We start from the raw sequence: 25555 nt of genomic DNA on the forward strand, positions 1-25555 counted from the left end.
ATTGTGAAGAATGATCTACCAATCTTGCAGACAAGTATTGAGCATTATCCCAAATGAGGTCCAGAAGCTACATTTGCCGGCTTCTGAAGGACTGGAGCCCCCCTACAACATGGCATGCATTACATGGGCTTAAGGGTAAATACTCTGACTTAGTATTGAGCATACAAATATGTTTTCATAAATTAAATCTTGATTTGTCCCTGGTCTGTGACAAGTTTAAACATGCGTGAAATGTAAGCATGAACATATCTGATCTGCAGCAAAGCCCACCACATATCTCCACATATTCCCCTACAGAATAGCCCTCTGCACAAGGCCAGAGTATCTTTATACCAGCGTTTTCCAACCTGTTGCCCCCAGGATATGGTGGTCTATAAATCCCAGTATCCCCAGCCAGCATAGCTGACCATGCTGACTGGGGATGGTGGGAGTTGTAGTCCAATGCTTCTGAAGGGCACTACATTGCAGGAGGCTTCTACATACTATTAAAAACACACAACAGGAAACTACATATTTATTTTGAGGTATACAATTATTATTATTAGGTCATTTGGTTAGTCAGCCAAGAGCAATTCCTCATGTCTATATTCATTGTAAATAACATGCTTCATGGTATAATTATTAGATAAGATCAATTTTAAGAAATTAACTGGCTAAGTCAAAAGGACCAATATAAAAATCAATCAAGATTTTAGTCCTACTGTCACTCCAATTCAGCTACAGATCCATGTGTAGAAACAGGATTCAGCATGTATGCACAGTGGATCAAGAATTATGGGTGTAAATAGGATGAATACCAGAATGCATGTTGGAATATGCATCCAAGCACTGATGCCATCTATCCATACTACATTACTTTCAATGGGTTGTGTATAACTTCCGTCATGACATGACCAAATGTAAATTATGTTGCAGTAGTGACTTATAGCACAACACCAATAGTGTTAGCTGGTGCAACGGCTTTTCCCAGAAACCTGTCGTGCCAGCTAATACTATTGGTGTTGCGCTACAGATCGTGTATGATAGCACAAAGTAATTGATGTGAGTACTAGTGTCAACTTGGATATTGCCCATAAATAAATTGGATGAAACTAGCAATATGTAAGTACTCTTTAAAGGACAACTAAATATGGATCAGGGAGAATATGTAGAAGTAGGGTTACGCACATACCCTTTCGCTAATTCAGACTATTGCCATGGCTATAGTTCCACTTTGAGTGTATGAAGTAGGAACATAGAAAGCTATAGGCCTTATACCAAGTTAGACCATTGACCCATCTAGCCTAGTATTGTCGACATTGACTGGCAGCAGCTCTCCAGGGTTTCAGGCAAGAATTTTCCCAGCCCTACCTGAAGATGCAGGGAATTGAACCCTGAACCATCTGCATGTAAAGCATGTGCTCTACCACTAAGCCCCAGTCCCTCTCTGGCACTGAGTTCTTCAGCATACTATGGGAGACAAAATTGTTTACATTCAACTTGATTTTATTTCTAGGAGACACAACCTTTATTTATCATTCAGTTTAGGACCCACATTTCTGCAAAAGTACTGGAAAGCACCATGACCAGAATATAAATACAGAGGCACCACTAGTGCCTAAGGAATTGGGTCCAGTAACTGGCCTCTGGATTGCTGCAGAAGTCAAGAAACAGGTTTCTCCTCCTACCTGGCTCCAATGTTCTGCAAAAATGTGCATCCTGAGACCCTACAACATTATGGCACTCCACATTCTATTTAAAATATTTTTAAACTACCCTTCATCCTTGCAGATACCACAGCACTGTACAAGCATATGAACAAAATAGTCAGATAACATACAATAAAGTCCCATAATAAAAAATTTAAAGGGCAGCAAATACATTAAACAGAGAAATCACATCAATTAAAATGTCAAAAAGTTTGCAACATCAGCACCAGTCGCACATCCATGGGGAGAGTATTCCATAATCAGGGTGTAACAACAGAGCAGGCTCTTTCCCTTGTTGTCACATAATGTGCCCGAGGTACTTAGAGAAGAGCAAGAGCCTTTTTAGCAATATCATTAAGTTAATTCCAAAGTAACCATGTGGAAGTGTAAACTTTGCCCTAGTGGCTGCTCTCTGACCCCTCCCATCTTGACAGCTCCAGCAACTGCCAAGGATAAGCAGGATAGGGTCCAGAGAACAGCACTGGGTAGTTGTACCTCAGCCCTCTGGCACTTACGCTGTGGGATGCCGCAAGGTACTATTTTATCCTCAATGCTATTTAACATATATATGAAGCTATTGGGTGCGGTCGTTAGGAGTTTTGGGGCGAGGTGTCACCAGTACACTGATGAGACTCGGCTCTATTTCTCCATTATGTCTGAATCAGAAGAAGCCATGCATGACTTAGGTGCTTAGATGCAGTAGTGGGCTGGATGAGGGCCAATAAGATGAATCCCTGTATGATGGAGGCACTGTAGGTAAGTGGTTCCCAGATCCAGCAATTCGGTGGTTTACTTGTTCTGGACAAGGTTGCACTACCCCTGAAAGAACAAGTATGTAGTTTGGGGATGCACTTAGATTAGAGGTAGGGAACGTGGTGCCCTTGGGCACCAATGCACCCGCTGACATCTTTCTTGGTGCCCACCAAGGTACCCTATCCCTCCCACTTTTTTTTAATTAACACATTTTCTTAATGGCAGCTGGGATTACTGTGGAATAGGTTTCTGATGGTGCTGAAAACTGTGGGTTCAAAGGAGTTGTTTAGCATGTTGGGGTTCAGCTAATACCTTGTAATCTACCTTGTAATCAGACTTTTGGACAGGTTAAATGCCCTTTGCCACACCTCCCATGGCAGCCATTTTGTGGAGGTGCCCAGGACAGTTTCTCAAATTACCAGATGTGCCCACAGCCCCAAAAGAATGCCTTATCCCTGTCCTAGATTCTGCATCTGTTCCTGGACCGGGATACCATGACCACTGTGATTCATGCATTGGTAACCTTGACAATGGACTATTGTAATGCTCTCTTTGTGGGGCTGCCTTTGAGGCTGGTTTGGATGTTGCAGCTAGTGCAGAATGCTGCAGTGAGGCTCTTGAGTGCAGCGCCTTGCTGCACACATTTAACACATGTACTGAAAGAATTGCACTGGCTGCCAGTTTGCTACTGTGCCAGGAATTATTATTAATATATAAAGCCTTAAACAACTTAGGGCCACGTTATCTGAAAAATGGTCTTCCACTCTATAGACCCATTAGACCACTACAATCTTCAGCGAGACCTTGTTGTTCAGGCCACATCCTGCAGAGTCCCATCTGTTAGCAACATGAGAATGGGCTTCTCTGTGGTGACATGGCACCCACCCCACTGGAATGACCTTCCCACTGTGATTTGTCAGGCATCAGTGATCATGTGCGTTCAATGATTATGAAAACGTACTTGTTTACCCCGGCTTGTCCCAACCATTAACTTGTTTTAATGTTGTTATACTTTTATAATGATGTATTGCTTTATAATTTGTTGTAAACCACTTCAGGATGTTTTTAAATGGGAAGCAGCATACATTTAAAAATAAATAAATATGAGAACCACAGATACAGATTTCAGTACTGTATAATTCACCCTGTTTTGTACAGTACTGAAAATTCGTACTGTAATTCTTCCCAATACTTGCAGACATTTTTCATCTGCCCAGATAGAATGCTTACATTAATCTGTTCACCATGAACCCAAATCAGCAGCATTTCTACAATGAACTGTGCATATATACACATACCTCATCACAGATACCAGCAAACAGTCTTGGTAAAGAAATTTGCATTACCATTTGAACTTTCAAACCAAGCTGACAAAAAAAGTCCACAGAAATTCAAAAAGAACTCAAAATGTGTAGTCACATGACTCACCCTAGAATCCACATTTTTAACCTATCACATTGCTTTTACATCACTGTATTTCTAATCTAAAGTAATTCCTTCCACATTACATATGGCATGACTTTTCTCATTGTATTAGAGGCAGTATCCAACTGGGCCGCTGTGCTCCCACCAATTCCGTTGCACAAGTGGGACACACCACTTGCACAATAGGAATTTAGCACTTCATAAGCAAGACCCGAAACATTCATTTCCGGATCGAGACAGGATGGTGGAGCTCTGTTACACAAGCTCCGCTGAGCTGCCCTGATCCAGAAACAAGCAGATCCGCTAGTTTCCAGTTCCTATCCAAAGCACTACATCCCTGTTGCGCAAGTGGTGGGTCCTGCTAGCACTGGATACTGCCCTAGGTCTAAACAAATTGTTACAGATTGCAGAGAACAGAATGCATTTGTTATACTCTTAGTACCTAAAGTCTTACTCACTTCTGTGCCCATAGACTGGCAGAAGGTAGACCAGTGACTTGGGTACCCAATCCTAAATATTTGGAATTAATCCTCTGTTCTCAGTTTACTTCTGAGTAATCATGCTTGGGATCAAAGCCTGAAAGATACTTGAATAAGAGTGAAGAACACCAGAAGAGACAAGAAATTAGAGAGGATCAGATGAATATGATAGTATAGAAAGGTCTTAATGACCAACAGATTAAAATTAGGTTGCAGAATGACAGGTATGTTACCAATGACTTTCAAAATTATGAATAAAACCCCTGAAGTGCGCCTTCATAAATATGCTGCCCTTAATACTTCTCATGAATAAAGAGTAAGAGGAATTTCTCAGGCCGCAAAATCTGTAAGCAGCCCTTATAATAATTTTTATATTGGATATGTAAACAACACACGGTGCATCATTTATCTAGCTGCAGAATATTACCTTCAACTGACCTGCTGAAATTAACTGTATATTACGCTCATGTTAGCTGCGGCATGAATATTTATATTATACACAAACACCTGGCTGTTACCAAACTTCGAAGTCTTGCATTAAAGAGAAAACAATTTCCAGAGGTAACAGATCAGTACTATTTGAGTAATGTAACCCAGTCTTTGAGGTCTAACATTTAGAGGATTGTGTTACAATCCCGAGTTGAGGAATATGAAGGTGCAATTCAATTGTTGTCTTAACCACATTTTCACCACTTTTCACAAAGCCTTGTTCAACTATCTGAAATTGTCAGCACATAAACTCAGACATAAAAAGCCTACTCCATGCACATGGAACATATGAGGGTAAAAGCCTACAATACATGACATACAAAAGGAGGAAGTGATTTGCCTTGTTTTAAATGGCTCATTACTAGATGAGTAATTATGTAACTGATATGAGAATTTTTTTTAAAGATCTATATAAAAGCCATAATTGGACACAAGACATCACACCCTCTGGAAATACATAGCTATCTGGTTTGGGCAACATTCTTGCTCTGACCACTGGGGGGGGGGGCTGGGGGGAGAACAGACATGGAAGAAAGGAAGAATTAAAAGCGTTTCACCATGTTACATTTCCTTTGTTTAATGAGTTAACGATATTTCAGCTACATATTTTTTTCTTTCTTTTTTAAACCTCTACTGAATCACAATGTTCTTCTTAGGCTATAACATCTTGTCTCTAACGTATTATCCCCACACTCTCAAACAAAAGACATTCCTACGATAACGGCTAGGAGTGTTTTTGTTAAACGTCTTAAACCACAGCACCACAGGTCATTTTCCTTTTATCATGCGATAGGTGTGACACCCAGTGCATAAAAATTAAAATCCAACCCACCAGATAATACATGCAAAATGTCTCCTTCGATCCCACCCCTGTTCTCCTTTAGAAAATAACCCTGCGACGACAGCACACCAACACAGGCAGAGAAACCCAGCCAATTAATATGGCAACAGTTATGCAGCCTGGTGAGCGAACGATCACCCTCCTTCTTCTCTTCCTCCCACTCCCCGGGCCGCCCGGTAAAAGAAAAACCCCGACCCTGCTTTTATTTTCACACTGATCATTTAAAGCCTCCATTACGAGGGAGGAAGAAAGGAAAAGAGGAATCCCTATCACGATTACACTTCCAGCTCTTTCAGACAAAGGTGCTTCCCTCATTAGCTCCGATCTAACAACATTTTTACACTAGGCCCCGGACCGACACGCACAGGCAGAGAACCGAAACCTTCGCACGCGTGAGAAAAGACGAAGGCTTCTCTGTTCCCAGCCACAGCAGCCTGACACCAGGAGCAAATATTTGTGGGTTTTTATTTAGGGCTCTGTGTGTGTGTGTGTGTGTGTGTACGCGCGTGTGCGCGCGCGCGCGGGTGTGTGTGTGGGGGGGGGGGAAGGAAGCAGATAAATAAATGGCCGATGATCTACCCCGACAGAAACGCCGCCTCTGTATATGTAGGTCCGCAATTCCTCTCTTCCAAGCTACCCCACAGAACCCCTCCCGATCTCTCTCTTTTTTCCTTCAGGGCCCGGGTAACCAAAGCCACATTGAATGCAAACTGCGCAGCAAAAACACTGGGGCAGGGCGAGGGAGGAGAGAGGGAGAGAGGGGGAGAGAGGGAGGAAGAGGAAGGGGAGGGGGAGAGAGAAGAGAGAGCAGTTCTTGTCTCCATGAGACACCATTACAAAAAGACGAAAGAAAAGCAGGGGGTTGGGAGGACAAGATGGGGAGGGGGGGGAAGGAGGAGAGAATAAAAGGAAAGGTGTCAACACAAGTTACTGGGATACACGCCGTGTCCCGGACACAAGGGGCAGGTTTCCCTTGCCATGGGGGCAGGGGGGGGGAGCTGGGCCTCTTCCCTCTCTTCCTCTCGCTCTTTCTGCGTCTCTCTCTCGGGAGCCGGGAGGGGGCGCTGCACTCTGTCTCCCCCCGCCCCAGTACCTGAGAGGAACCCACAACGAGCCCATGGACCCCCCAAGCCCACCTACCCAGCCGCCCACCCCCAGTAGGGCCCGAACCAAACAAAGCGCGGCCTGTGCGCCTAATGGGTGGCGGCGGCGGAGACAGCGCAGCGCCGGCTCGCAGTTTCGTGGGGGGGGGGGCCCGCCCGGGTCTCTCTCTCGCCCGCCCGCCCGCCCTTGCCCTTTCTCGCTCACCCCGTTCCCCAGCGGCGACGGCGGCAGCTGCGGCAGCTGCGGCGGCGTTGTTGTTGTTCCTCTCCGGCGGCGGCGGCGGCGGCGGCGGCAGTTGCAGTGGTTGCTGCTGCTGCTGCTGCTGCTGAGGCGGCTGAGCAGGCGGCGGCGGCGGCGGCGGCGGCGGCGGCTGCTGCACCGGGCGCGGCCTGGACACTCGCCTGGGTCTCCTGTTGGCGGCTCGGACCGAGTTCATTTGCCGGTTCGGGCGGGGGGAGGAGAGGGGGTCGCTCCTCCGGCACCGGTACTGTGGGGGGAGGGAGGCTGGGGGTGCAGGAGAGGGGGGGAGGGAGGAGAGGAGAGGAGGGGGCCCCCGGCTGAGGGGCCCGGCCCGGCCCGGCTCGGCTGAGCTCGCTCAGGGGAAAGGGAAGGCGCCTCCCGCTTCGCCGCCGCCGCCGCCGCCTCAGTGGCCGCTCGGGTCGCTCCTCCGCTGGCGGCGGTTGACGAGGGGGATGCTCGTGCCGCGGGTGACCCCCCCTTCTCCCCCTCCCTCCTCACGGGCGCGCGCTTTTCCCCTCCCACCCCGCCCCCCCAATATCGTCTCCTCTCAAGGGAGTCACCCTCAGCCCACCCCCCGGCCCGGCTTCGGCTTAAGCCCGTCGCCGCTCCGTGGCAGGAGGAGCCATTGACACTGCCGGAGACCGAGAGAGAGAGAGAGAGAGACGAGGGGAAAAAAGACACCCCCCTTTCCCTCTCTCTCGCTCGCGCTCTCCTCCCTCCCCACACACTTGCAACGGGCAAGGCGGGCCGCCCCGGGCCGCCCAATCCGCGGGCCCCGCACGGAAGGGCGGACGCGGCTCGGCCAATGGCGTCGAGGCTTGCATCCACCGACCAAGGGGCGGCTAGTACAGAAGAGGTGGAGGAAGAGGAGGAAGAGAGGGCGGCAGGAGGCCTGGGAAGGGGGGGGCAGGCTGGTGGGAGGGGAGTTGGCGGGGCGGGGCGGGGCGGCTGGAGGAGGCCGCATAAGGAGCGGGGAGGTATATAAAGGGCCAAGGCTAGCGAGGTAGAAGTCTTGGAGAGCTGAGGGACGGGGGTATATTCAGAGGAAGGCTCAAGGTGGGAATGGCTCTAATATCCCTCAGAGATGAGGGATGTCAGGGTTTGGGGTCCAGGAGATTGTGGGGTGAGAATCTGGGGTTCAGAGGTTGAGGGTGGGAGCGGATTTCTCCCCCCGCCTTCTTTCCCCTCCGCAAAAGTTATAGAGAGGATCATCAAGGACTTCGTTGCTGGCTGGGTCCACCTATGTATTTGGGGTGACAGGTTCTCCTTGCAGAGGAAGATTGGGGGTGGGGGTTGGTTTGGGTATATTGAGCAGGGTTTTCCCCCCTTCCATTTGGTAGGAAACTAAGGGGCGGCAGGAAATGGGGCGGGGAGTAATATTAGCATAAGTTGTTATCACTGATGATCTCATGGAGATTAATCAGTTCCTTGCTGGGGGGGGGGGGAGAGAGAGAGAGAGAAAGAAAGAAAGAAAGAGAAAAAGGCACACAGGCTATACACACATACAGGTAGACACGCAGCAGCAAGCCAGTTCTGAAAGAGAGGAGCGGGTTTGACAGCTTGGCCAGTGCTTTCATCTTGCTCCTGTGGCGTTTGGGAGCAGAAGCCTCTGCCTTGTTGTGAAAACAGCTGCCAGAGTAGAAAGCTTTGGTGGAAAGGCTGAAGAACACATGCTAACAAATGTAGAAATAGAAGGGTAGGTGTGAAGCCATTTTTTTATTTTTGGTAAGTGAATTGTACATGTATTCTGTGTAGTGCTCAGTATAAAGTAGTTGTTATGCCCAGTATTTCTTGCTGTTATATGCGGTTTCTCGCTCCTTTTCTGTTGCCCATCTGCTGTTTGTGGTACTGTTTCGAAGTGGATGGGTGTGTATATTTGCTGCTTCTTTGTGGGGTGGGGGAATGGGAAACTGCCTTTCCAGTTATCCATTTTTTGACATGAGTGTGCCATCTTGATATACTTTGCATGCTCAAGTTCTGAGGTTCAATTCCTGTTTACAAAAAAAACAAGTGTTGACATTGCACTAGTAGAACTTATCTAATCAACAAAATGTGCACTTTTCTTGTAGACTGTAGACCTAGCCACATTTACTTAAGAACAAGACTGGTATGTAAATGTTAGTAGTAAATATTTGTCAGGTGCCCCTGCTATTTAAGGTATGGTGGGTGGCTAAGGGAGGGCCTACTCAGTGGTGGCACTCTTGACTTTGGAATGCTCCCCGAGAGAGGCTCACCTGGTGCCTCCCATATTGTCACTTCAGCAATAGACGAAAACCTTATTTTCCCGAGCTTTTTAATGTTCTGTACGTTGCTCTTGTGCTGTTTGATGTTTGTTTTTGATTCTGCTGATTGTTTTTATACTGTGGTCTGCTCATGTGTTTTATAACTTAGCTTTTTGTAAACCACCCTTGGAACCTGTTGAAGGGTGGGGTATAAATCAAATGAAATATTTTGTGTATTGCTTCTGGGTCAAATTCAACATCATGCTAGCAGATGTTGGATAGTACAACAGGACTTTCTCCTTCTCTCCTCCCTGCTGCAGTGCTCTGTGCCACCCAAAAATCTTCTCCAGAGGGTTTTGCCAGAACTGCTGCTAGAAGTAGTTCTGTTAGCAGAACGACACCCTGTGTTTCTATCCCACCTTGCTCCAGGGACCTCAGGGTTTGTATACATTACCACAAACACGCACATACATTTTTATCCTTTCAAAAAACTGACTGGTGGGTCAGGCTGAGAGATAATGACTTACCCAAGGTCATTTAGTAAATTTCATGGCTGAGGTGGGAGTTAAGCTCCCTAGTCCGAATCCAGCGCTTTCTCCGCTGTAACACAGTGGCTCTTATACTGGTTACTTGTTTTGGCACAGCTCCAGTGCCAGCAGCATGATTCTCCATCCCCAGGACTCTCTGCAAAGGTAAGGACTACTGTAGCTCTGTTCATAGCTTTAAACACATAAATAAAATTAGGCAAGATGTGTAATTCTCTCCAATCTTCAAAGAACTAAAGAAGAAAAATAAAGAAAAAGGACAACAAAATGTCCGACTATTGTTATAGGGTTGGGGGTAGCATTTTCCCACACAAGTGCTTGCAGGGGCGAAGGGGTAAATACTACTTTAGCACTCCTGTGTTGAAAGTAGTGCAGTAGAGAAATACTCAACTTCTAATATTTAAAATAATAGTTTTTAAATAACTTCTTAAAAATTCAGAAAATGGTGCATGCAGGAGTAATTATATTGCTCATTGCAAGTGATGTCACCAGCACTGAGCTCACAAGTGCAGTGGGACTGCCAGCTGCGAGCATGGGGAAAGAATTTACATTTTCTTAGTGCTAAAGTACTATGGCTTGACAAGTGGGACAATATGATGATCCCCACAACATAATTTGTCTTGAGGGAAAAGATCTGGATTATCAGCAATAAATGAGCATGAACTCTGCATTTACTGAGCAAAAGGAAATGTTAAGTTGGGTGGGAACGCCCATGGCCCACCTCAGTATAAGCATCCTCTTGCAACATGATAGCCACCTTGACTGCCTATTTTTGGTAGAAAGGTGGGGCACAAATCATACAAATAAATTAACATTGGATTATTTTGATTTACTGCATTTTTATTTCACTCATCCTACAAGGAGGTAAGGTGTACATGGGAGTAGGCAGAAGGTAGGTCTCCGGATGTTTTCGACTTCAAATCCCATAAGCCCCTGCCAGCAGGGCCAGTGGTTAGGAATGCTGGGAGTTGAAGTCCAAAATGTACATGGTTCTTCACACACTCCTGTATCTTCACAACATCTGTGTCAGGTAAGGTAGGCTGAGAAATAGTGACAGCTCAAAGATCACTCAGTGAGTTTCACAGCTGTGGGTATTTGAACCCAGCTCTTATCAGTCCAACACTTTAACCACTACAGTACTGTGGCTCTCTGGCTCATATTTGGCTTTTAAAAATGATATAACCTGATCATGTGGATGTACTAGGAACACATAACAGCCTCCCTATATCATGATCTGTCAACATTTATTAGCCATTATTGCTAAATGAATCCTTCATATCAGTGGCTGTAGACCTCTGAGTACCAGATACTGAGGACAAATGGGAATGGCTGTTTTTCCTGAGGCATCTGTCCAGTCACTATTGGAAGCAGAATGTTGGGCTAAAGATACTGTCTCCAAAACAGGAGTAATAAAAATCTCCCTTACCTTATTGGATTGGTGTGAGGATGGATGAGAAGGATTGCCTGGTGCACTGAACTTTGACAAAAGCCCATTGATTCTTGATGGAAATTACTGCTTTTGTAGCTATGGACCAGAGGAAATAAAGTAATCCTTTTCTTAAGATATGAGGATGTTTTGGCTGATACTGTTTCCCATATTTTCAGCAAGAGGAAAACGTAGCAATTTTGAATTTTACTCGATTAGGATGATTGTCCCAAACTACATGGCCTAGGTTGAAATCGGCCCCAAGAGCCCTCGAAGTTGCCCACCGCTGGTTTAGTAAGTGCTGAGAAGGCACAGCATGATATAGTACAGTGGCTAAAGCCAAGGAAATGTGGCCCTGAGCAATGCCTCGATGGAAAAACTAGAAACCATCTATAACTTGCTCTGTGCTCCAGAGAGGAAACATAGGGTATAAATAGAATGCATACATACATACATTGATTGGTAGCCAATCAAGTATGCACAAGTTATCCACTTCTGAAATATGACAGTATTGCCTGCAAGCATACTACACAACTCAGAAATTATCACTTCTCTCATTGCCACTCATAAGAGATGTGAGCCCTGCAGAAGCATCACATTGTAGCTGGGTTCAAATACCCACTCAGCTGTGAAACTCACTGGGTGATCTTGAGCTGTCACTATCTCTCAGCCTACCTTACCTGACACAGTTGTTGTGAAGATACAGGAGTGTGTGAAGAACCATGTACATTTTGGACTTCAACTCCCAGCTTTCCTGACCACTGGCCATGCTGACAGGGGCTTATGGGATTTGAAGTCCAAAACATCCGGAGACCTACCTTCTGCCTACCCCCATGTACACCTCACCTCCTTGTAGGATGAGTGAAATAAAAATGCAGTAAATCAAAATAATGTAGGCTCCTCTTCCCCACCCCTTTGTAATTAATGCTGGTGATAGATAAGAATGTGATGAGTTTTCCTGCCTCTACCAAATCCAGAAATGCAAAGCCTCTCTCCTGTCTCTTGAGTCTCTGCAGGTGTGTCAAGGAGCTCCATCAACTTCATAACTTGACTTTGGATTCTGTAGACCTGATCAGCCATCTGCTCACTTTGGTCTAGGAATACAAACATATTTAGAAATGTGTTGTCTCTCAAATGCACTGAGAAATGTATTTAGTGTATTGTATTGTTTGGTATATTTTCCATACAGTGATTATTGTAGACACAGACAAACAGGGTTTTCTGCAAATAAACTTTTATTTATTTTTACCTGCGTCTTTTCTGTTTTCCTATGGGAAGCTTATTTTCTTAACCACAGAAATAATAGTTTTCCCACTGCTTTTCTAAAAATTAATAAATTATAAAGATTTTTCTAGTTACTGGTCAATAAACCAGTACCATGGGAAAAGAGATAATTTATGTTGTTATGGCAGTGCCTTTGCTAAATGGAAAAGGGAATCTGAATAAGGCATAATAATGAACCTGTGACTTGACTCTTTAGATACAGAGTCCTGCTAACTGCTGTAGGCTGTCTCTCTCTCTCTCTCTCTCTGTGTGTGTGTGTGTGTGTGTGTGTATTTATATATATATATATACACACACACACACACACTTAATTGTATAGTGTCAAAGTTAGTGAGAAGAGTCAAAATATAACTTGTTCATGTGTATCATTTTGACAGGCCATGTTGGGGGCAAGTGGGAGTGGGCAGATTCTTGTTGGCCTTACACTACAGAAAAAACAGACAGTCAGCGGCCTTGGTCATGTCAAGCTGTATTGCCATGGGCCAGACAAGGGGCAGGATTGGGCTATAGCAGCAACATCATTATCATAACTCACAAGTACTCTGCACCATGGTGAGCATCCTCCCATCCGATAGATTTCATTCCTCTAAGGCTCAAGTGCAGAACCTCAGGCTCAGGGTCCTAGTCTGGCGGGTTCCCAGAAGGCCATGTCCCTTTCCCCCCAACCACCGATTGATGATTTCCTGGCTTTTCTGCAGTTTTTCCCCCATCTAACAGGTTGAAATACTTCTCCTAAGGCTTAATCAGCAGTAAGAGCTTTAGGGAGCAATCCTATGGCTGCTAGATGGCCATAGGATATGTTGGTTTCCGGGAACCGACCTTCCCACCCTCCCGCGATGCCTCTCAGGCAGCTCGGAATGGCTCTGCATTAAGAACAGGAGCGCGGAACAATGAAAATGGGGCGTTCCAGGGGGGGCATTCCGGGGCAAGGAAAGTGGAAATGTTGGTATGACACATCCTATGTGTCGTCTGGCAGCCGCTTCCCCCGCTCTGCCTTCCCGCGGCTAGACAGCTGAAATCAGCTGCCTAGCCGCAAATGCAGGGTGGCTGAAGCACGGAGGGGACAATCCCCACCGCACTTCTCCTGCCCTGCACTGGATAGGCAGTCACCTCCGATTTCGGAGGCGGCCGCCTATCCCCGTAGGATTGCACCCTTAAGCTAATATATACTGGTTTTTTGTTTTTTGGCCCTGCCCTTTTTGACTTTGGCCCCTCTCAGCACTGGAATGTGACTCCTGAGAGCTTCTCCAAAATGGAATTCAGCCTTCAGGCTGAAAGAGGTTCTGCACTCCTGCTCTAGGGTTTCTGTCAACAGTGATGCTGCCATCACTTTGCTTTCATAAGACATTCAGTGTGCACACACTCAAAAAGAACACCAGAAGTCCAGCATGAGAACACCAATGTTGCCTTGAAGTGTAGTGCTCCAACAGTTAACCAAGTTAACCAATAGCTAATTTTATTTTGACAATATTAGCTATCTTGAGAGTGTCTTGATGAAAAGGTGGAGTAGAACTAGAAAATTACTTCTAATCTTCAGTCACACAGAGATCATTTTGGAGAGATGTAATGCCTAACTATTTGAATATATACCTTGTGCAACTCTTTATATCTAGTGTAACTTTTGTGGACTACAAAACTGAATGAGGGTGTTTATACAATATAATAAGCACTTGTACTCTAGTTTTATTTAAAGTTTTGTTCATCTGTTTAATGGAAAAAATAATAATATAAGTCAATATCCTTGTAATGGAATGCTCTGCTCTTACGCAAACTCTGCTCTCTGGTTTCGTCAAAAGGCAAACCATTGTCCTATCCAAACTCTATTCCAATAGGGTCTACTTAAGACATGTCCCTCCACTTCTGAATAAATTTTGCATGATGATACAGGAATGAAATATACTAGTATGACAAGATGCACCATATATGCCACGGAAGATAGTTCCTTCACTGTATAGGTCATGGCTGGGGAACCTATGGCCCGCCAGATGTTGGTCTCATCAGCCTGGCCAGTGGTGATGGATGATGGGCATGAGGGCCACAGTCTCCCCATCCCTGACCTAGGTCTTCCTGCTAGAAGACTCATTTACCTGTAAGTAACTCTTCTATGGGAGTAACAGCCAAGGGACTAATCTTCCATGACATTAATTGCTGTAATTGCCTGATTAAAGTTTTGCAACTTGACATCTACCAAAACTTCTGATGACCGAATAAAACAAAGAAGTTCCATAAACTGATAGAGTGGCTGCCCTTATACACTGAGCCCTTGGACCTAATAATATCTGTGAACCATAACCTGCGGCACAGAAAGCGGAGATGGGCAATTCCACAAGTCCTTTAGACATAACTATCTTATGTAAGTAGCTTTAGGTTCCTTCACCCATCTCTCCCATATAGTCTCAAGCCCTGGCTATATGCATCTTCTATGGGCCTGCTTCTGGCAATAATAACCTCCATGGCATGCAGCTGTGCATCCTTTGGGGGTGGTCATGCATTTGTGTACCAGAAACAGTTGCTGGCTTCAGGAGCTGTTCTACTGAAGCACAAAAAATAAGCAATCTTAGTTAGTGGTCAACAGGTGCTGTTCTCCAGCACAGTTATCAGGCTGTCCAATCAAAAATGTTAAACTACTACCCCAATGCCCTACAACATTAACTTTATAAATATGGATTGGGAACTTCCATGGGCTGAAGGTTGCAAGGAAGAAGGGAATTTTGTTTGGCAGGTGCAACTTTTCATGTAGGGATAAGGTAAGAACCAGAGATTCCTCTCAAACTAATGCACACTAAATAATAAAATCATACCTGCTAGCTAACAACAGAGGGAGGGAAGCACATTATGAATTTAAATTCTTTGGAATCTGCCTTGAGAGAACCTTCTGTCCTGAAAGGCAGCCTAAAAATATTTAAAATATATTGTGTTCTTATAAGATACAAGAAGATATGCCTATCTGTGGGGTATGAACTGGAATAGTATTTTACTTGCCTCGAGTTTTTGCTTGTAGCAGCAGATGTGGGCAACATGTGGCCTTCCAGATGTTTTGGCCTACCACTCCCATCTTACAATTGGCTATGATAGTTAAGGCTAATGGGAGTTGTGGGGGAAACATCTGGAGTGCCACAACTTGCCCACCCCGAGGTAGCATATAATTGTCTAAATGGCATGATCTGATCTGAAATTGCTATAGGTAAATGGGACTTCTTCTCGGGATAGACTGGTGCCCAGGACAGTTTCTCAAATTGCCAAATGTGCCCATGGACGCAAAAAGGTTGCCTACCTGTGTGGTAGAGGTTTCGATTAGATGAGCTGTGCAGCCCATATCCGATGCGTACAAGAAAGTCCCACCATACTCAGTGGGGCTTACATCAAGGGAAATGTGCATAGGATTGCTTCCTTAAGTCCCTTTATCTGACCAGTGTTATGCCTTCCAAGATCTTAGATGCCAGCCGAAGAGCTGGCCATCCCAACACTGAGCTATCATACTACTTAGGGCTTCTTAAGTAACTTCCTGAGACACCCTCTGAATACCTCCTCTTTTTATTCCTTGCTTCCTTTTCAGACACAGACAGCAACATGGCTGCATTTAGCTTCCCTGTTCCATTTTTGGCCATGCAGAAGAAAACCGCTCTGCTCCTCATCATTTTTTAATTCATCAGGAAAGCATGGGGAGCAGTGAATAACTTCAATATCATTCTGCACCTTTGATCTTAATTTCCAAATCCTGTAATTTCTTTAAAGTACACACACTTTTCTCCCTCTCGCCACCAAACACACAGACTTATTTGAGTGTCAAACAGGATTTTAATGAGTCCCGCAAGAGAGTGAGAAAAGCAGCTGTTCAAGTTAGTTTCTATAAATAATTCTATATGATCATCGCTAAACTTTTAAGAGTTACCGCTAGAGCTTGCCTGTTTCCTCTTATATCCATTGGAAAGCAAGAGTGTGAAGTGAATGCCTTTTCACCAAAGATCTTACATGTATTCATAATGAGCCAAAGGCTAGGCTGCACTATGTAATACCTTGATTGAATTTAAATCTGTTAGATACAATGTAAAGTGTTTCTCTGTGAGAATACTGTGTGGTCACATCTGCATGGTGCTTGTTTTTAATTTTTTTTTTTTATTTGGCAGTGAAAATTGTTTTACACAACAAAACACATCACCAGTGTATCCAAGATGAACAGCCGTACTACACACACTTCATTCCTTTTTGGAGAGAGGACCTAACCACTATTTAGTGGCAAGACTATTGTAACATGTTGTATGTGGGGCTGCCTCAGAAATGTATTCAAAAACTGCCATTGGAGTAGAATGCAGCAGCCATTTCATTAAGTGTGGAGACCTCCATGAACATATTACCACAGTGTTCAAAGATCTTCACTGGCTTCCACTTTGTTTCCCGTCTCAATTCAAAGTGCTGTTTTTGACATTTGTAGAGTACGCAGGGTCTTGCCTTTAATTTAGAACTGTCCATACTAGTAACTAACATCCCTATGTTACTCCAACCTTGGCTGACCAGTTGATACAACTGCTACTGCTACCTCTGCAAAAGAGCTTTGTAATCTAGCGGCATGATAGTGCAGTTGCAAAGTTCTCCCAATTAAATTGCAATTGGAATGCTTTTTAGATAGATACAGATATATAATCACCATAGTGGATGGTCCACCATGAAAAACTACAGCACATTAATGAATATGGAGGCAATTACTTCAGAGAAATACTGCGACAAAGGCTGAATTGTTAGTACCTATAACTGCTTCATATGCAGCTATAACAATACTACCAATTGTTCCATTTTAACATGTTAGTTATAAAACAAAATTTACCTTCATTTTACTCACTGTTAGGTGGGTTCCTTTGCTGATCAAGGATGCAAACCTCTCAGGGGTTCTCCTGCACAAGCCCACACTGAAATAAATGGGGACCATGCAAGAGTCATTTTAATGGAGCTCGTGCAGGAAAACGTTACAGTGAATTGTGTCCCATGGAGAAACTGCTTGCTAAAATAAAGATCTCTTTAATATGGTAGAGATGGTTTGGTTGATATGGATTAGTTCATTTAGATTTTTAACCTGAAGACTTTGAGTGGGCAATAACAGATAAAAAACATATATTTATATTTACAACATTTATGTACTGCTCTACATTTGAACAGATTCCAGAGCAGTGAACAATTAAAGATTAAAAAAACAATAAAATACCATATTAAGGGAGCAATCCTATCTAGATAGGCAGCCGTCTCCGAACTCAGAGGCGGCCACCTATCCAAAGCAGGGCAGGAGAAGCACAGAGGGGATCATTCCCTCCGCACTTCTCCTGCCCTGTTTTTTCTGCTAGACAGCCAATTGCAGCTGTCTAGCTGCAGAAGGACGGAGTGGGGAAGGAGGCTGCTGTAGGAAAACAACATATCCTGTGGCCATCTAGCCGCTGTCTAGTGGCCATAAGATTGCTCCCTCCAGGTCTTAAAAACAGAATACCAATAAAAATAATGGCTGGTAAATTAAGGAAAGCTTCTTGAAATAAAGATTTTTCAGGAGGTGCTCAAAACACAATGTTGGTGCCTGCCTGACTTCCAGAACCGGGAAATACCATAGATAGGGGGCCACCACACTGATAGCTGTTCTTCAGATGGATTCCAATTGTGCCATAGGTCCATGGAGAACCACCAGAAGCATGCCATCTGAGGACCTCAGTGACCTGGCAGGGTGATAAGGAAGAAGGCACTCTCTCAAGTATCCTGGTCCCAAGTTGTTTAGGGATTTATATACTAGTACCAGAAGCTTAAACATGGCTTGGCAGTGAACAGACAGCCACTGCAGTTCTCTCAGCAAAAGAGTTGCATGCTGGAAAGGAGCAGCTCCTGACAACAACCAAGCTGCTGCATTCTGCACTAGCTTCAGCTTCCAGACCAGCCTTAAGGGCAGCCCCATGTAGAGTGCATTGCAGTAACCCAGTCTTGAGGTTACTAGCACCTGTACTACTGTGGCCAAGCTATCCCTGTCCAGGAGAGGCTGTAGCTGGCAAATTTGATGAAGCTGGTAAAAGGCACTCCAAGCTGCCATGGCCACTTGGGCCTTCAGTGACAGTGACTGATCCAGGAGTACTCCCAGACCATTTACCTGATCTTTCAAAGGGACTGCAACCCCATCCAAAACAGGCAATGAGCCTACCTCCTGGACTCAGGAACCACTCACCCACAGGGCTTCTGTCTTGCCAGGATTCAGCTTCAGTTCATTGGCCCTCATCCAGCCCATCACTGAGTCCAGGCACTGATACAGGACTTGCACAGCCTCACCTGATTCAGATTCAGGGAGATAGAGCTATGTGTCATCAGCATACTGATGGAACATGTCTCCAAATCCCCTAATGACTGCTTATTTATTACATTTATATCCCACCATTTTTCCTCCTTAAGTAACCCAAAGCGGCATACATAATCCTCCTCCTCTACATTTTATCCTCACAACAACAACTCTGTGAGGTAGGTTGGGCTGAAATTCTATGACTGGCCCAAAGTCACCCAACAAACTTCCATGGCCAAGTGGGTACTAGAACCCAGATCTCCTGACTCCCAGCCCACTACGCTAGCCACTACACTACACTAGCTCTGCTCTAGAGTTTCTGCTTTGGGCAGAACTTTAGAGTTCTGATCTAAAGACCGTAAGGTCTCAGTCCTATGCAATTGGTGCCCATTAGATGGAAGCCTATTAGGAACCATAGGATTGCTCTTGTTTTATTTAATTTTAGATTACATTTTATGACTGCCTCTCTTGTGTGTGACTTTGATGATAATACGTTGTTTTTACATTTGTTCTAAGCCACTTTTAATATATTGCAATAGGAAAGTGGCATAAATATACTCCTTATTTTTAACAGCTATCCGGCAGGCAGTACAGCATGGTGGTCTCCTTGCTGGAAACGGCTGTACCCATTGAATTTGGCCAGTGAAAATGGGTGAGGATTTTGTTTGGCTCACTACTGATAAGAAATTACCAAGATTATCAAATTTCTTCAAAAACAGGAGGGAAAGAGCTTGAGGGTTGTTGTTTTTTTTTTTAAATGAATGTGAGAGATACCTAAATGAACAGATTCATCCATCCCGACTAGCAGGTTGACCCTTGTAACCGGAAGCATTTCCAAATTTTTAAGATGACTCACTGGACTTCTGCATTAGAAGGTTTTTGTTGAAACCGCCATTTGTTCTCAATAAAAGAACCATGTTCCACACACACACACACACACACACACAAAACAGTAAGTGCCAGTTCTTTCTATTACATCCTTGGGTTGCAAGATAATTTGACTGCAACTATCATATAGCTTTGATCATTTTCATGTTACCTTTTTATCAGCTGCGCAGCATACTTGGGATTAATCGACACTGTGAGGAAGGTTAGGCTGAGAGATGGTAGCCTGATCATCCAGGTCTCCTCAGTAGTACAAGTCTAACACTCTATCCATTAAAGCTACATATTTTCTTTACTAATATATTGAATTGAACTAAAACCTATCCCATTCCAAGGGCTCAGGGCACATAACAATATGATAGTTATTCTACACTCTGTATCCCAAAAGCCACTGTGAATAAAACCATCTTACATGGCATCTAGAAGGCATACTTTGAAGGCATACTTTGGCATCTAGAAGGCATGCTTTGGCATCTTTGCAGGAGAAGAGAATTCCAAGGCTGAGGAGCGGTCATTGAGCGGACCTCTGTGCAGCTTCACGGACCCAATTTTGCATGTACAGGGTGTACTTAAGAAAGCATACCAGCTGATCTCAAAGGTCATGGTAGAATACTCAGATGACAGGGGTGCCTCCACTCCTGTGTTCCACTTGTCTCATCTCAGACGGTGAGTGAGCCCGGGGGACGTAGCCTTCCAGGAGGTGTACAACCAAGCAGCACTGGATATAACTGCCTCTAAGGGCTCCTTCACATTGAGCTTTTATCCTGCAATTGAGACTGCTCCTTCACAGAAGTTTGTGGGCTCTTTACATGATGTCGTGATCATTCAAGGTGACTCCTTCGCTAAATGCCCTTTGTTCCGTTTTTAAACAGATTGCAGATAATGAGCTATCAAATTACCCCATTGTGTTCCACTTCAGTTTCCTCCATGAAAAGAGCAAAGGCGGCAAGAAGAGGAGAGAGATCAATGAAAGATAATGGAAGACTCGGATACGGGGAAACGGAAGGGGAAGGGGGTGGGGGGGAAAGAAGCACACACAAAAAGGGAGTTGTTGTGATCCTGCATTTAAAACGGAAGCAGAAAGCTTTTAAATGCAGGATTTTAGGCTGGTGTAGAGATGCCATAAGGCAGGAGTGCCTTCTGGGTTTCCCCAAATGGCCATGCCCTTTCCCCCTCCCTGACTACCGTTCATTTGGTGTTTTCCTTTTTTTCTGCAATTATTCTGCATTCTAAGAGATTGAAATGCCTCTTCTAAGGTTTAGGGATTCATCACACGGGGGCAGAAATCTGCATCAATACTGGGGCTTTCTCCATCTGGTTACACTGAAGGATTCAGTCAGGCTCCTTTACACAGTTGTTTCTATCTCATTATATTCCATTCCTTACCTTTTCATGGGATGGCTACTTTTCCGTGAAAAGCCATTTCACACACTGGGGGTATCGCAAAATGTCCTCCCTGGTTCCTGCTCCTTTCCCTCCCCTCGCAGATTACTGGTGGTTTGGTTGCGAATACCGGAATACTGGCATGGTGGCCATTCTGTGCTGTGGAGTAAGCAGCCAAAGTTGGGAGCAAAAGTTGATCCATTGCATTTCAGTCATGGCATGGCAGCAAGCTGGCAGGTCAGTATACCAACACGCCCACCAGCCTGACATCATGGCCATTGTCATCATGACCACGCCCCAACAACGCCAAACAAAGCCGTTTTTTTGTGCTACAGGAGAAGTACATGGGCAGGCCATGGCACTCCTGCTGCACAGGCGGAATTTTTTTTTCCATTTGGGGATAACACGGATAGGCAGAGGGAAAGGGCAGAAAAATCACTGGAGGATTACAACATCGTGTAATAGACCTGCAAACCGCTGTGAGTGGCTAATCATGAATGTGCGAGAAATTGCAGGTGTAGAGATGTCTTTAGTTATTGGCAGCTTTAAGCTAAAATATGCTGGTATTTTTTGCATTTTGGCCCTGGCCCTTTTTGCCTTCGGGCCCACTTTTTTTGCTCTGATGCCACTCACCTCAAGAGTTTCTCCTGAAATGGCGTTTGGCCCTTGGGGTGAAGAGGTTCAGTGCTCCTGCTCTAAAGGATAGCCCGATGGAATGTAACTTCTGACTCATCTCTCAGTAAATCAGATGAGGTGGTAAACCTGAAATCTCTTCGGATATCACCCTGCCCCCTGCCCATGCATTGACCCAGGCCCTGATCCTAACCCTGCCCCTCACTGCTTCACATTCAACCAAATTTGCATAGATATGTAGTTGCCCCTTTTCAGACTATCCAATGAATGCTCAGAGATCAGCAGACAGTCCAGCACTGAATCATAGAAGCATAGAGCTGGAAGGGACCATTTAAGCCATTGAATCCAACCCCCCTGCTCAGTGCAGGAATCCATTTTAAAGCATCCCTGACACATGGCTGTCCAGTCTCTGCTTGGATACCTCTCCTGACAGAGAGTCCACCATCTCCCTGGGTAGTTGGTTCCTTTGTCTGATTGCTCTGAGCATTAGGAAGTTTTTCCTGATGTTCAACCAAAATCTTCCTTCCTGTTACTTAAGCCCATTGGATGATAGACAATAGGTTGCAGCCCTCTTCTGTTTGGCAACCCTTGAAGGTATGAAAGAGGAAGGGCTCAAATGATGGAATACTCCATGTGAAAACATCCCTATTTTTGATGTTGATCATGATCATGATCATGATGATGCAGGATAGGGATGTTTTCCTGTGAAGGAGTAGCCTATCGTTTATTTATAACCTGCTCATTTACTAAATGTTCCCAAAACATAATAAAGCTTAACCATAAAGCCATACAATGCAATCACATTAGCACAAGTAACAACTGATTACTAAAAGCAAAAACAAAGAAGATGTAACAGGAATTTGTATTTTAATACAACGGGGAATCAACCATTGCTTGCTTATTCTTCTCAGCAACCCTTGGGGGGGTCCCAGGTGCAACCTGAAGCCATCCCTGTACTTGGTGGAGCCCGATTTGCATGTCTGCAGCTTCCTCCCACTTTCCATCTTAAGACTGTAACCATATGCAGGTTCCATGGTTGGAATATCAGCCACCACCCCACCACCCACTTTCATTTTGTTTACCGTTGTCTGATGAAGAGTTCTGGAGATCTCAAAAGGGTCAAGAGCATAAACTAAAAGTGTTAGCTAGACTGTCTACCGGACACTTTTTTTCCCCTATGGAGGAACAGTCCCCGCCCCATGGAGGAACATTTAGTTATATGAGCCCACACATACACACACACACACACACACACTTCCACCACAGCCTGAAGTGGAACAGACCAGATAAGGGGTTACTGATGATCTGCTCTTTGTGAGCACTAGGCCCAAGGTCAATAGTACTTGCAAATGATTTCCCCCCTTCTAACACAGCTGTGCAGGTAACCCTTCCTACATAACATGACAATTGAAAAACAAGGACCTTTAATAGGGTGTTGACTTATGTCTGAACCTAGAGGCCATCCATATACCATTAAGTATTCAAGGGCAGTGCTAGTATAAGGAACCTCTAGTGTGATGCCAATACTGTGATGCCAATAGCGTGATGCCAATAGCTTCTGTAACAGTATTCCCTGGAAAACACGTTGCACCAGCTAAGGCTACTGGCGTTCATTCCGCTAGAGGTCCCTTATGCCAGCATAGGAGTGCTAAACCATTTTCAGCCCAAGGGTCGACTGGCATTTCGGAGAAGCTCTTAGGGACCATGTTCCTGTGGTGGGTGTGGCCAAAGGCAAAAGGGGCTGAGCCAGAATAGCAGCACATTTTAGTTTACAGCTCTTAGTGCCTATAACTAAGCCTTTGGAGAGGCATTTCAAACTTTTAAAAAGGGGGGAAACCTGCACAAAAGCACTAATGGCCAGTGGTTGGGGAAAGGGGTTAGGTGAGGGGCAAGAGGCGTGGCGGTCCGGGTTTGGATCTGGCCCCCAAGTCTGGGGGCTTCATCACACGGAGCTTTTATCCTGCGATTGAGATTGCTCCTTCATGGAAGTTTGCGGGCTCTTTACATGACGCCGTGACCCTGCCATGACCCTCCTGCACCAAATGCCCTTTGTTCCGTTTTTAAATATATCATAGATAATGAGCTGTCAAAATACCCCTTGTGTTCCCCTTCAGTTTCCTCCGTGAAAAGACTTAAAGCGGCAAGAAGAGGAGCGAGATGAATGAAAGATAATGGAAGACTCAGATACGGGGAGAAGGAGGAGGGCAGGGAGAAAGCGCATGTAAAGGGAGTCAGTGGTGAGCCTGCATTTAAAACGGAAGCAGAAAGCCCCGTTTTAAATACAGGATTTTAGGCTGGTGTAGAAATGCCCTTCAGCTCATCCAAAATAGGGCAGTGAGACAGTTAATGGGGACTGGCCAATGTGATCATATTTTGCCAGTACTTTTCCATCTGCACTGCCTGCCAGTCCAGCTCCAGGCTTGAATCAAAGTCCGGGTACTAACATTCAAAGCACTGAAGGGCTTGGGGCCGGGTTATCTGAATGATCCTCTCACCCCATATGTACCTGCCCAGACCCTATGATCAGCTTCAGCAGTCCTTCTCCAGGAGCCCCTGCCAAAGAAGTAAGGCAGGTGGCTACCAAGAAGAGGGCCTTTTCTGCTGTGGCACCCCACTTATGAGCTTCCCAGAGAGGTTCTCCTGACTCCAACGTTATGCTGTTTCCAGCACCAGGCGCAGACCTTTTTTATTTTCCCAGGAATTTTAGTCTTTTCGGACACAATCCTATGAAGATAGTCGGCAGCCTCCAAACTCAGAGGCTGCTGAGTATCCAATGCAGGGTGGTTGGAGCATGGAGGTGATCTTCAAATTACCCCATTGTGTTCCGCTACAGTTTCCTCCGTGAACAGAGTAAAAGGCAGCAAGAAGAGGAGCGAAATCAAAGAAAGATAATGGAAGACTCAGATACGGGGAGAAGGAGGGGGACGGGGAGGGGGAAAGGGAGTACATGTAAAGGCAGTCAGTTGTGATCCTGCATTTAAAATGGAAGCAGATAGTCCTGTTTTAAATGCAGGATTTTAGGCTGGTGTAGAAATGCCCTGAGTGTTTGCACCTCTGAGCAAGCCCAACATAATTTACATTAGTGAATTAATTGGATACTGCCCAATAGGAGTATCCCATTCGGATGCTGCCCACCCCCTCAACATACACACACACACACACACACACAACACTGTGTCTTACAAACAGGTAAGTGGACTTTTAGGACAGCTGGACAGACCTATAGGGTACAGCTTTTGATGCTGGTCCTGGGAACGTGAGCCTTGTTAAAGGCATTTATGGCTGGTGAAGAACAGGTTTTGACTAGAGCTTCTGTTCCTAAAGTAATCACACAGAGACACCCAGTGGACAAGGCAGATTTGTGTCTGGTGTAAGGTAGTGAAAAGTTCATACAGCCCCATCCTATAAAAAGAAAAGGTTTGTACTTACTAACTTCTCCATCTGTACTTATCTATATATGACAAGTATATAATGGTGAAGTGTTTTGTGCACTTGGAAAGCTCTTGTCTCTGGCTAGATCCCACAGTTTATTTCAAGGGGTATGATTGCTGTTTATGAATAGAAACCACCAGCGCAGCCCGCTATGAAGTTTTGTTTACTCCAGAAGCAACAGCGATCATGATTATCTTGAAAGATACCTCCTAACTCTTCTATAATGCAAATATCTGAACGGCCAGAGTTCAAACTCCTTGCGGCCATCACAATTCAGAAGAGATACTTTTTGTATGAAGACGATCTTGAAGACGAGTGATTAGATGAGAGTGCTCAGCACTGGAGCATGCCTTGCATGCAGAAGAGACCTGGCACGATCCCTGACATCGCTTCATAGAGCTGCCATTCATTTTTATGAGTGTTTGTTT

The 25555-nt window shown here is 45.0% G+C and overlaps 1 protein-coding gene and 2 long non-coding RNA genes across 6 annotated transcripts in view; 1 reads left to right on the forward strand and 2 right to left on the reverse strand.

The window, feature by feature from the left end:
- The window catches only part of FBXO11 (F-box protein 11), an 83839-nt gene extending 76352 nt beyond the window's left edge, over window positions 1–7487 (reverse strand). The window contains exon 1 of one of the 3 annotated variants that reach the window (XM_084829194.1): window positions 6984–7487. In XM_084829194.1, the coding sequence (XP_084685320.1) occupies window positions 6984–7215 (232 nt within the window). In that variant the 5' untranslated portion in view covers window positions 7216–7487. Of the gene's footprint in view, window positions 1–6040; window positions 6129–6983 lie in introns of those variants that run through there. The other 2 variants (XM_084829195.1, XM_084829197.1) reach the window with 2 other exon arrangements.
- Window positions 7488–8656: 1169 nt separating this feature from the next.
- On the forward strand, window positions 8657–12278 carry LOC146360243 (uncharacterized). Its single transcript, XR_014786973.1, has 3 exons — window positions 8657–8715; window positions 9886–9933; window positions 12229–12278. It is a non-coding gene; the product is annotated as an uncharacterized LOC146360243 (long non-coding RNA).
- LOC146360244 (uncharacterized) overlaps window positions 8718–25555 on the reverse strand; it is a 54713-nt gene continuing 37875 nt past the window's right edge. The window contains exons 2-5 of one of the 2 annotated variants that reach the window (XR_014786971.1): window positions 17334–17400; window positions 12175–12306; window positions 9769–9925; window positions 8718–9010 (exon numbers count right to left, since the gene is read on the reverse strand). This is a non-coding gene — a long non-coding RNA (uncharacterized LOC146360244). Of the gene's footprint in view, window positions 9011–9768; window positions 9926–12174; window positions 12307–17318; window positions 17401–25555 lie in introns of both variants that reach the window. The other variant, XR_014786972.1, reaches the window with a different exon arrangement.

Source organism: Heloderma suspectum, chromosome 1, assembly GCF_057233095.1.
Source record: "Heloderma suspectum isolate Gila_16-S chromosome 1, 16-S_ref, whole genome shotgun sequence".
NCBI classification, from domain to species: Eukaryota; Metazoa; Chordata; class Lepidosauria; order Squamata; family Helodermatidae; genus Heloderma; species Heloderma suspectum.